General features: G+C 43.1%; 1 protein-coding gene across 1 annotated transcript; it reads right to left on the bottom strand.

Moving 5' to 3' along the window:
• Positions 1–9436: 9436 nt before the first annotated feature.
• LOC119330956 (expansin-like A4) lies at positions 9437–11006 on the bottom strand. Its single transcript, XM_037604108.1, has one exon. The coding sequence runs from the start codon at positions 10884–10886 to the stop codon at positions 9945–9947; it is 942 nt and encodes a 313-aa protein (XP_037460005.1). The 5' UTR covers positions 10887–11006; the 3' UTR covers positions 9437–9944.
• Between the last annotated feature and the right edge of the window lie 2551 nt (positions 11007–13557).

Here is a 13557-nt window from a genome sequence, read left to right as displayed (position 1 = left end):
ACAAGTACATGAAATCACACACGAAGGCCCCGCGAATTGTCTGCTGCTTCATAGGTCTATCTTCCCTAACGACCAGAAATCTATCTTCATAAGTCCATATTCAATGGCATCAGAAATATAACTTGTAAAACCAATCTACCTCGAGTTCCACATATATAAGATGATGACGACCTGACTAATGAGTTCAAATGAAAATGAAAAGAGATGTGACTCCCGCTTAGGCCCAAAGGAAACCAGCCCGCTCTCTGTTCCTTCGAATGTGGGCATACGACTAGGATTGGCTCAAGAGGGGTATACATCAATGGGAGGCGTCAATTGACCAATCAAGAAGCAACAATCCACTCACTCGTAGGCCCACCAAAACTTCTTTTCTCTGGAGAGAGAAATACCCCACCCACTTCCCAGCCAACCTGCTCCCGATTCAGAGAGGAACCCTCCCCACATCCTGGTGGGAGATATTAGGCGACGAACGCATGACTAGATATATCGGGCAAGAGAAATGGACGAAAAACACGTGGCATAGTAAAAAGGTGGAGCGTCTCTTTCACATCAGATAACTGTTGACACGTGTGGTGGGCGGCATGCATGCATGTACCCATCCAAGTGTTAAAGAAAACAACGCTCGGCACGCCACCGTCGATTGGTGCATGTATTCATGTGTTCACTATGCATTAGTAATCGCGTGCTTCGGCGCCTACCCGCTCCTTAGACGATGGTGCACACTACAAAACAATTCATTCTCGTGTTTTTATTATTTTATGTACAATTGGATAATAGTGTTGTGAGCCATGTCACACCTAGATAGGAGAACTTCTCAGTGGATAGAACTTCCTTACGTGCGTACATCCAAGAATTATTATGACGGAAGTCATGCAAGTTTCCCAGGTAAGAGAATAAACTTTCAACCACACACAATAATCGTGTTTTTCCAAGATGAGTGATGCGAATATATATACTATCATGATGACTTGAGATGCACATATGATTTGGGTGAAACTTTTGGAAATAAAAAGGCACATGTGATAATAAATATTTGTTTCAACCTCAATTAAATAGACACATGTGATAATCTTCGTCACCACATGCATGCCACACATCGATGACAGTGTTGATGACATATCTTGTTCTTCAACTAAGACATGCATGTTAAATTATGTTGAACCTTTTGACCATGATACCATTTGGCCCTAGGGAAGTTTGCCCATGACTTCACTTTACATTTTATTGAACAAAGGCCTCACGAATAGTCTGATGTTTCATAGGTCTATCTTCCCCGACCAAAGTTTCCAACTGGAACACAACTAATGAAGATCCTGTTAGAGCTCACTAGATAAAGAAACAAATTAAGTCAAAAATATAGAGCATTAATCACTCTTCAAAACTACAGGTTTTAGCCCTCCATTTGCTGGTTGCCAAAGACGAGAGCTTCGCCTTTGGAAGGGACATTAGTGTAGGGCGACCGGGCCAGCCGAGCCCCTCTGAATTAGTTGATGGTTTTGATGACTCGACGGTGAATATTAAGGAAAGCAGAGAAAGGGGGAGAGGGCAGACGATCGAGGTGTGTAACTGATCTATCTTCGTAAGTCTATCTTCATAGCATAGATCTACAACTTCGACAACCAATCAACCTCGAGCTTCACATATATACGACTATGATGCCCCTATATAAGCGGTGATTGACACGTCTCCAATGTATCTATAATTTTTTATTGTTCCATGCTATTATATTATCTATTTTACATGTTTAATGGGCTTTATTATACACTTTTATGTTATTTTTGGGACTAACCTACTAACCCAAGGCCCGGTGCAAATTGCTGTTTTTTTGCCTATTTCAGTGTTTCGTAAAAAGGAATATCAAACGGAATCCAAAAAGAATGAAACCTTCAGGAGAGTTATTTTTAGAACAATCGTGATCCAGGGGACTTGGAGTAGACGTCAAGAAAGAAGCGAGGCGGCCACGAGGAAGGAAGGCGCGCCTGCCCCCCTGGGCGCGCCCCCACCCTCGTGGGCCCCTCGCAGCTCCATCGGCCTACTTCTTCCTCCTATATATATTCATATACCCCCAAAACATTCAGGAGCACCACGAAACCTTATTTCCACCACCGCAACCTTCTGTACCCAAGAGATCCCATCTTGGGGCCTTTTCCGGAGCTCCGCCGGAGGGGGAATCGATCACGGAGGGCTTCTACATCAACACCATAGCATCTCCGATGATGTGTGAGTAGTTTGCCACAGACCTTCGGGTCCATGGTTATTAGCTAGATGGCTTCTTCTCTCTCTTTGGATCTCAATACAAAGTTCCCCTCGATCTTCTTGGAGATCTATTCGATGTAATTCTTTTTGCGGTGTGTTTGTCGAGATCCGATGAATTGTGGGTTTATGATCAAGTTTATCTATGAACAATATTTGATTCTTGTCTGAAATCTTTTATGTATGATTTGTTATCTTTGCAAGTCTCTTCGAATTATCAGTTTGGTATGGCCTACTAGATTGATCTTTCTTGCAATGGGAGAAGTGCTTAGCTTTGGGTTCAATCTTGCGGTGTCCTTTCCCAATGACAGCAGGGGCAGCAAGACACGTATTGTATTGTTGCCATCAAGGATAAAAAGATAGGGTTCATATCATATTGCTTGAGTTTATCCCTCTACATCATGTCATCTTGCCTAATGAATTACTCTGTTCTTATGAACTTAATACTCTAGATGCATGCTGGATAGAGGTCGATGTGTGGAGTAATAGTAGTAGATGCAGAATCGTTTTGGTCTACTTGTCGCGGACGTGATGCCTATATACATGATCATCTCTAGATATTCTCATAATTATGCACTTTTCTATCAATTGCTCGACAGTAGTTTGTTCACCCACCGTAATACTTATGCTTTCTTGAGAGAAGCCACTAGTGAAACCTATGGCCCCGGGTCTATTTTCCATCGTATAAGTTTCCAATCTATTTTATTTTGCAATCTTTATTTTCCAATCTATATCATAAAAATACCAAAAAAATGTATCTTATTATCTCTATCAGAGCTCACTCTCGTAAGTGACCGTGAAGGAATTGACAATCCTTTATCGCGTTGGTTGCGAGATTCTTATTTGTTTGTGTAGGTGCGAGGTGACTTGTGTGTAGTCTCCTACTGGATCGATACCTTGATTCTCAAAAACCAAGGGAAATACTTACACTACTTTGCTGCATCACCCTTTCCTCTTCAAGGGAAAACCAACGCAGTGCTCAAGAGGTAGCAAGAAGGATTTCTGGCATCGTTGCAGGGGAGATCTATGCACAAGTCAAGACATACCAAGTACCCATCACAAACTCTTATCCCTCGCATTACATTATTTGCCATTCGCCTCTCGTTTTCCTCTCCCCCACTTCTAAAATGATTTTCAAAAACCTTTGCCTTTTCTTCACCTTCTTCTCGTATGTATCTTTGTTTGTGTTTCCATGTGCCTTCCATTTGCTTGCATCTTTGCTTGCTAAAAATCTATTGATATGTATCCACTTGAAGTGTTTTACTTGGATCATCTTCGATCCTTATGCGCTTGTGCTGAAACTCCAACTAGCCTAGTTGATGGGAAATCTTGAGACGAGCATGCTCATTTTGTGCGTCACCGTTTGTCTGAAAAAGGGAGACTCTTATGGGATCAAATAAACAGATTGATGTGTTATGCTTGGAATCTTTGTGAAATTTATGATTTTACTTGTTGCTCTAAGAACCCTAAAAAACACCTTCCCTACATATGTGAGTTTAATGAAAATGAAATCTTATCTTCTTATGCAAAGGGTGTTTATAGTTACTACGATATCGAACAAATTGAAGAATTTGTTGCTTTTAAGGGTGCTTCTGAAGTTGTTTCTTTGATTGAGAAGTATGATATTACTCTCTACGAATCTGAAAATCTTGACATACTTAAATATTGCTATGAAAACTATGCTCACAATGCCTATGTTAAGGAATTTATTGAGAGAATGACCGTTGCTTTGGAAGAAAATAATGATATATGCACAAATCTATAGATAATTATGATTCCGATGATTTGATTGAAATATCCCTTGATGAACATGATGATTGATATTCTTATAGCCATTATGCCAATATCTATGTAGATGAATTTGCTATAGTTCCTTATGTTAAACACGAGCTTATTGCTATTGCACCCATACTTGATAGTTCCCTGAATCAAAAGCAAGATTGCAATGATTTTACTATAAATTCTATTGATGTCAATTGTGCTAATAATATGCAAAGCTTGGGGATGCTAGTTTTGCTATGTCTACTACTTGTTGCAATGATCATGATTGGGGTGATTCTTCTTTTGATCTTGAAAATTTATTTAAGCCCCATGATGAATATGAGATTGATAATAGTGTTTGCAATATTATTGAAAGTGGCTTTGGAAGAGTGTCAACTTTAGATTCCACATATTTGGAGAATGTTCAATCTTATGAAATTTTTGATAAAAGTGGGTTTGGAGAGGTCATGACTTTAGTTAATGTTAATCCAACTATTTTGGAAGAGTTTCAACTTTGCATGCATGTGGATCGTGTCGAAAATATTTGATGTGATAGCTATTTTGTAGAATTTGCTTATGATCCCACATGTAATTGTTATGAGAGAGTAAAATATGATTGTAGAAATTTTCATGTTACTAAATTACCTCTCGTTATGTTGAGATTGCTATTGTTTCTTTCTGCTTCCTTGCATATGCTAGTTTTTGCTTGCTATGATAATATGTTTGCCTATGCATAGGAAGTATGTTAGACTTAGATGTGTTTGTCACGTGTTTTATGATGTTCTTTTTTGTGGTTCAATTCTTGTCTTTCATGTGAGCATCATTGAAATTTTCAATGCCTAGCTAAGGGCGTTAAACGATAGCGCTTGTTGGGAGGCAACCCAATTTTATTTTTTGTTTCTTGCTTTTTGGTTCTGTTTAGTAATAAATAATTCATCTAGCCTCTGTTTAGATGTGGTTTTATACTTTTAGTTAGTGTTTGTGCCAAGTAGAACCTTTGGGAAGACTTGGGGGAAGTTTTGAGATCTTGCTGTAAAAAACAGAAACTTTAGCGCTCACGAGATTTGCTGCCATTTTTTTACTGGAGAGTGCGATTAGGTTTTTGCAGATGATTAATAAACAAATTCCTCATGTCCACCAATTTATTTCAGAATTTTTGGGGTTACAGAAGTATTCGAAACCTACAGAGTACTACAGACTGTTCTGTTTTTGACAGATTCTATTTTTCGTGTGTTGTTTGCTTATTTTGATGAATCTATGGCTAGTATCGGAGGGTATAAACTATAGAGAAGTTGGAATACAATAGGTTTAACACCAATATAAATAAAGAATGAGTTCATTACAGTACCTTAAGTAGTGGTTTGTTTTCTTATACTAACGGAGCTCATGAGATTTTCTGTTGAGTTTTGTGTTGTGAAGTTTCCAAGTTTTGGGTAAAGATTTGATGGATTATGAAATAAGGAGTGGCAAGAGCCTAAGCTTGGGGATTTCCGAGGCACCCCAAGGTAAATTCAAGGACAACCAAAATCCTAAGCTTGAGGATGCCCCGGAAGGCATCCCCTCTTTCGTCTTCGTCCATCGGTAACTTTACTTGAGGCTATATTTTTATTCACCACATGATATGTGTTTTGCTTGGAGCGCCGCGTATGATTTGAGTCTCTTTTTTTAGTTTATCATAATCATCCTTTCTGTACACACCTTTTGGGAGAGACACAGATGAATCGGAATTTATTAGAATACTCTATGTGCTTCACTAATATCTTTTGAGCTACATAATTTTGCTCTAGTGCTTCAATTATATCTTTTAGAGCACGGTGGTGGTTTTATTTTATAGAAATTATTGATCTCTCATGCTTCACTTATATTATTTTGAGAGTCCTTTACAACAACATGGTAATTTACTTTGGTATAATAAAAACTTTCATAAAAAGGTACATTGAATACTATGAGAAGTTTGATACTTGATAATTGTTTCGAGATATAAAGATGGTGATATTAGAGTTGTGCTAGTTGAGTAGTTGTGAATTTGAGAAGTACTTGTGTTGAAGTTTGCGAGTCCCGTAGCATGCACGTATGGTAACCGTTGTGTAACAAATTTGAAACATGAGGTGTTTTTTGATTGTCTTCCTTATGAGTGGCGGTCGGGGATGAGCAATGGTCTTTTCCTACCAATCTATCCCCCTAGGAGAATGCGCGTAATGCTTGGTTTTTGATGACTTGTAGATTTTTGCAATAAGTATGTGAGTTCTTTATGACTAATGTTGAGTCCATGGATTATAGGCACTCTCACCTTTCCATCATTGTTAGCCTCTTCGGTACCGTGCATTGCCCTTTCTCACCTTGAGAGTTGGTGCAAACTTCGCCGGTGCATCCAAACCCCGTGATATGATACGCTCTATCACACATAAACCTCCTTATTTCTTCCTCAAAACAGCCACCATACATACCTATTATGGCATTTTCGTAGCCATTCCGAGATATATTGCCATGCAACTTTCAACCGTTTCATTTATGACACGCTTCATCATTGTCATATTGCCTTCCATGATCATGTAGTTGACATCGTATTTGTGGCAAAGCCACCATGCATAATTTATCATACATGTCACTCTTGATTCATTGCCCTTCCCGGTACACCGCCGGAGGCATTCATATAGTCATACTTTGTTCTAGTATCGAGTTGTACTCATTGAGTTGTAAATAAATAGAAGTGTGATGATCATCATTAATAGAGCATTCTCCCCAAAAAAGGGGAAAGGCCAAAAAAAGAAAAAAAAAAGAGAAAAAAAGGGACAATGCTACTATCCTTTTTCCACACTTGTGCTTCAAAGTAGCACCATGATCTTTATGACGGAGAGTCTCTTATTTTGTCACTTTCATATACTAGTGGGAATTTTTCATTATAGAACTTGGCTTGTATATTCCAACAATGGGCTTCCTCAAATGCCCTAGGTCTTTGTGAGCAAGAATTTGGATGCACACCCACTTAGTTTCTTTTGTTGAGCTTTCATACATTTATATCTCTAGTGCATCCGTTGCATGACAATCCCTACTCCTTGCATTGACATCAATTGATGGGCATCTCCCTAGCCCGTTGATTAGCCGCGTCAATGTGAGACTTTCTCCTTCTTTGTCTTCTCCACATAACCCTCATCATTATACTCTATTCCACCCATAGTGCTATATCCATGGCTCACGCTCATGTATTGCATGAAAGTTGAAAAACGTTTGAGATTACTCAAGTATGAAACAATTGCTTGGCTTGTCATCGGGGTTGTGCATGATGAGAGCATTCTTGTGTGACAAAAATGGAGCATCACCAAACTATATGATTTTGTAGGGATGAACTTTCTTTGGCCATGTTATTTTAACGAGACATGATTGCTTAGTTAGTATGCTTGAAGTATTATTGTTTTATGTCAATATTAAACTTTTGTCTTGAATCTTTCGGATCTGAATATTCATGCCACAATAAAGAAAATTACATTGAGAATTATGCTAGGTGGCATTCCACATCAAAAATTTCGTTTTTATCATTTACCTACTCGGGGACGAGCAGGAATTAAGCTTGGGGATGTTTGATACGTCTCCAACATATTTATAATTTTTGATTGTTCCATGCTATTATATTATCTGTTTTGGATGTTTAATGAGCTTTATTATACACTTTTATATTATTTTTGGGACTAACCTACTAACCCAAGGCCCAGTGCAAATTGCTGTCTTTTTGCAAATTTCATTGGTTCGCAGAAAAGGAATATCAAATGGAATGAAACCTTCGGGAGAGTTATTTTTGGAACAAACGTGATCCAGGGGACTTGGAATAGACGTCAAAAAAGGAAAATATTATAGGGCTCGCTCCTACTCCTCCTGTTCCCGCACAAATGTGGGCATACATCTAGGATCGACTAGAGAGGGGGGTTTTCCCGTGGAAGAAGGCGGCGGTTGACCAATTAGGGATCACCAATCCACTCACTTGTAGGCCCAACAAAACTTTCTTTCTTCGGAGAGAGGAACCCCTACCAAGTCGCAGCCATTCCTCCACTGTTTCGGAGAGGATCTCTCCCTGCATCTGCGCTGTAGAGATTGAGTGGGGAACACATGACATGAGCAATAGTTGCACCCTTTCTTTCACATAAAATAACTAACGGTCGACACGTGTGGTGGGCGACATGCATGAACCCATCCAAAGTGCTCATAAAAAAGGTCGGTACGCCATTTTCTAAAATTGGTTGGTGTGCACCATCGTTCAAGCAGCAAGGCACACGATCACTAATGCATCACGATCACATGAAATATGGGAACCAACAGAAGCATGGTCATTAGCATGCACGGTGGCGGACCGACCTTTTTTTTTTGTGAGCACTTTGGATGGGTTCATGCATGCCGCCCACCGCACGTCCTTTTTCTCATACATTGAGCGTGGTGTGCACCATCGTTCAAGCAACACGCGATTACTAATGCATCACCATCACATAACATACGGGAGCCAATAGAAGCATGGTCATTGGCGTGCACGGCGGCAAACCGACCTTTTTTCATGAGCACTTTGGATGGGTTCATGCATACCGCCCACCACACATCATTTTCTCATACATTGAGTGTGGTGTGCACCGTCGTTGAAGCAGCAAGGCACGCGATTACTGATGCGTCAAGATCACATAAAATACGGGAAAGAAAATTTATTCCAACTTGATTAATTCATTATACGAGAAAAAGGAAAGGTGTTGAAATATGTCCTCCAACCACTAATTCCTAGAGGATCTCCCCACATCTGGGCGGTAGACATTGAGCGGGGAACACATGACATGATTGGACCCTTTCTTTCATAAAAAATAACTAATGGTCGACACGTGTGGTGGACGGCATGCCTGAACCCATCCAAAGTGCTCATAAAAAAACGGTCAGTCCGCGGCCATGCACGCCAATAACCATGATTCTATTGGTTCCTGTATTTCATGTGATTGCAATGCATTAGTAATAGCGTGCCTTGCTGCTTGAACTACAGTGCAAACCAACCAATTTTAGAAAGATTGATAATTTGTGAGTGGAAAGAAAATTTATTCCAACTTGATTATTTGCACAATGTATGAGAGTTGAAACTAAAAATGTGTGAATTCGTAATATGAGAGCTGAAACTGAAATATACATATGATTATTTGCACAATGTATTCTGTTATCAATATAAGTACCATAACAGAATGAAAATATTTTTTCATACGCAGTTGCATGTTGAGGTGAAACTTTTTCACATATGGTTGCATGGTAGGGCGACATATTGGTGTCGCAAATCCTACATCTACGTAAGGCTACGAACATTTTACATAATATCCTAAAATTTGTTAGTGGGGATCACCTATTTAGTGTTAAGATGGACCTTCTAACCAGATTTTCTATATTTTGTGATTAATTTCATATGACAATTACAAATTAAGCACAACGGAAATTAATATAATACGGTACAGTTAATTTAGCCATAGTCGGCAATTGATCAATCTTAATCAGCTCGTGGAATCAACCTACAATAATGCTCTCCTACTATGCTAAAGAGGAAGAGGACGTGCAGCCAAAACAGCAACACTGTCATGTGATTCCAAGACCAAGACAGATCTATGTACATGTTCTTCTCTGCATTAGTCCCTTCCCGCCACACGTGAAGCTACACTCCAATCTCCTCTGTTTATACTTTAGAGCGGGACATGGAGGTTTTGTCCTAACCGGGACTCGTCGTCGACCATGCTCACACATGCATGCATGTCGTACGTTGCGATGTACACGTCTCTGTACAGTGTACATGCAGCATCGACCGATATTCCGGCGGCCAGCCGGTGGAGATGTGCGTGTCTGGCGTCGCCGTCGGCGTGCAGGTTGGCTCCGATGGACATCGATCGGTCACTGGCTCATCCGTGGACGCATGCAAGGGGAGCGCGTCATCGGAGCTGCTCGGCGTCGTCGCCCTCGTCCGTGGCCGAGCAGGAGGCGCCGCCGCAGGTGTTTGCGGCGACGTCGGTGACGCGCAGACTGGTGTCGTAGACCTCGCCGGGCTGCCACTCAGCGGGGAGCACCGCCCAGTCGGCGCGCAGCCACTTGCCGCCGGAGCCCGCGGTGACCACGAGCCGGAGCCGCAGCGGACCGGCCGGCACGCGCGACGTGCGCCACACCGAGGGGGACGCCTCGCGCCGGGTCATGTACTGCCACGATGTTGGCAACGGTGCTGCGTCGCTGTTGGTGCCGCTAGAACCGGTGACCGCCTGCGCGACCTCGACGGCGGCGATGTCGGTCTGGCCGCCCTGGTAGAGGAAGCGGAGGGCGAGGTAGCCCTGGTCCCTGCTGCTCGTCTCCTCTACTTTAACGGCCAGGTTCTTGCTCTTGTACACGCAGGGAATCCTCCTGAAGTCCACGTCGAGGGCCGCGTCCGCGAGCTCGGCGCCACGGTCTGGCGTGGCCATGGCGGCAAAGGCGTCCTTGGTGAGCAGAAAGCGGCCAGCTGCTGTCTTGTTCGTGTCCGGCACTTCGCCTACGACGACGACCTTGACGCCATCCTTCGCGCACGCGCTCCGGCCCCTGCACCTCAGCTGGTAGCAGGCGCCGCACGCCCGGCCGCCGCGGAAGAAACCGGCGCTGACGGCGGCAATGTGGAAGCCCTCGTCGACGGCCGTCTCCGCCGCCGCCGGGCCACCGTACCCGCACGCGGCCCCGGTGAGCGCGCCGGCGTCGGGAGGGAGGATGGACGCGGTGGACCTGCGCGGGCACCAGCCGCAGCGGTACGTCGCCGACGAGGCCCGCGCGGCCGGCGCCGAGGCGAGCAGCAGGATCAGGACGGCAACCGCCGCGGGGAAGAGGGTCAGAAGCAGCTGCGGCAAGGCGGCCATTATCGCCGTTGGTTGTTGTAGATGGAAGATGTGATGAAGTGATGATAGATAGCCTAGAATTAGTCCCGTCCAGCGGATCGATGGATAAGGCAGTTGTGAGAGACTCGTTGGAGAGGCCGGGGGTGCGTGGTGGTTTAAAGCGAGTGGGAGGACGAGCGGCATGGGCCGGGGACGTGGGGAGCACGATCGATCCAAGCCAAGGTGAAGATGGCGCGAATGCGACGTGACCTCGCTCTCATGCGCGCGCGCAGAAACGGTCGTAAACTCGATCGCTAGTTGGCTAGTGCGCGCGCGAGACTTTGCACACGGGACGTACGCTTGGTCGAGAGTCGAGGGCAATGTCCGTCGACGTCGACCGACCTTGCCCCGTTGTCCGATCAGGACAATTGTACGCGTACGACGACACACGGGTCGACGGATGTCGCTGTCCGAAAGCGAGCTGCCCACAATGAGTAACGAGCGCATGCATGCTGCCAGACCGTGTTGATTCCGTCCGTGATCTTGGAGTGACTGCGTGCATTGCACTCTCGACCGTGACGACAATAATTTCCATGCGACAGCTACTCGTGCACTTACATTAGTATTTTCTCCGTAAACTAATATAAAAGTCTTTACAGAGGAAGTAATACATACATGAAATTTAACGGCCAAGCATATGCTCAGATTTCAAATTCGGCGTTTGATTGCATGCACGCGTGAAACAGCGGTCTCGTTGTTGCGTGCATGTGACCAGTGGTAGGCACCTACCGCTACAATGCTATGACACGGGCTCCCTTAAGCCTGAACAGCTCCGAATTAAGTGCCGGTGGTGGAGCTGAGCGAGTGAGACTGGCAGCAAGGAATCTTTGGACTTGGACCCCGCCGGCCGGCATCGCCGACGGAGACGGGACAAAGGATTGAACCGGACCGGCCAGGCCAGGCCGTACGTGGAGCAGAGATTAATTGTTCCGCACAACTTTTAAACAAGAATAGCTGCAATGAGAATCAAAGATCTTCACAGCTTCCCTTTCAAACTGAATATACTACTAGTACAAATGTTGCGCGGAACATTTAAATACTTACAACAGCTGCCATGAATATCACAGATCTTCACATTTGAACTTTTAAACGCGTATTATAATAGCTGCTACGAGTATCACAGATCTTCACATTTGAACTTTTAAATGCTTATTATAACAGCTACTATGAGAATCAGCGATCTTGAGTTATTAACTAGTAACTCCACCACACACAAAAAAACAACTAATTAAGCTTTTTTATGGAACTAATTAAGTAATCAGAGCTGGAAATAGATCAACAGCATCGATCGATGGACGTGTGGGTGCGTGCCATGAATGAGCTTACATATATGTATATGTATTTGCACTCCATGAAACCCATGTGCTAACAGAAAACCTCCTAGCTAGCACAATTCTAATAATTCGCACAAGGGAGCTGGACATCAGCAGCAGAGACAGACCGATCTCCATGATTTCGCCTGCTTATCCTCAAGGCTGTCTTCGACTTCTCCAGGATGCATGCCAGTATATTTATTCATCTTTGTCTGAGGATTATAGTACCAATCCCGAGATATCGGCCATTTTACTTACTTAAATTAGCAAGCTGCCGTTGTAATAAACTGCAAGTGTACGCTCGTTGCTGCGGACTGGTACGTAATTATGTTAATAAATGTTTAGGATTTTGCTATAAATCGACGTTAGATTTTTTAGCATGGCAAATCAAATGTCTCAGATGTTAAATTATGTTGTGGTGAGGATGCCACTTTTCTTTAGGAAACAGGGCAAATCCTTGTCATGTTCAGCTTTTGCCAGGATTTACCATGCTTGTTAAAACAAATTGTCATCCTCGTGGCAACATAATTGACCATAAAAAATGTTCGATCTGCCATGCCTAAGTCTGATTTAGATTTTTTACTTTTCCTTTATATATGGACTGGTTGATGTATTTTTGTTATTCAGTTAATGAAAAGGGGTTATGCTCGGTTAAGAAAAAGATTCTATATGTCTCTGAATATTTAATTGGCTACTGTGGATATGTATGGCCACATTTTCCGGAGCAAGCTAAGTAGACTGATAATTCTCAGACAATCTTACATTTTCTTTCATACATACATATTAAAGGAATTGTTTCTTGTTAACAAGGGAATGGTGCAAAAGGACCTGGTACTACATTGAATTAAAGCGGTAGGACAATACTCTTACATTATGAGGAGTCAGGACCCAATAGGAATAGGAAATTACAAACCAGACCCTAACTTTTACAAGGAGGATCCGAACGGAAAAAAAGAAGATTGCAACCATGTCCAAATCCACTCCCGGTTTGATTCAGTTGCAATGTCGTCGAGCAGGAAAACCACTTGGGATGCCACAAACCCCCACAACACCACCAACAGGACGTGGACCCCGAGTAGAAGCTTCATTGCCTTCCTTTTTAGCTCATGGGTTGCGAGGAAGATACATGATTGTCTTTCGACAAGATAGTTCAACGGCATGGCCACAATGGCCGGCAACCGACAATGGCGGCACACATTGTTGCTTCTTTGAGGATGCCATTGATGATGTGCTCTTTCCAATGTATGCTATCCAGCTCTCCACAACTCCTCTACTCCTTATCCATCTCCACGATGGCTTATAGAGTTGAGGCCGAGCAGAGGGCTCTCCTCCAGATCGGG

This window comes from Triticum dicoccoides, chromosome 7A (assembly GCF_002162155.2).
Source record: "Triticum dicoccoides isolate Atlit2015 ecotype Zavitan chromosome 7A, WEW_v2.0, whole genome shotgun sequence".
Classification (NCBI taxonomy): domain Eukaryota; kingdom Viridiplantae; phylum Streptophyta; class Magnoliopsida; order Poales; family Poaceae; genus Triticum; species Triticum dicoccoides.
This window is presented reverse-complemented; position numbering and strand designations above follow the sequence as displayed.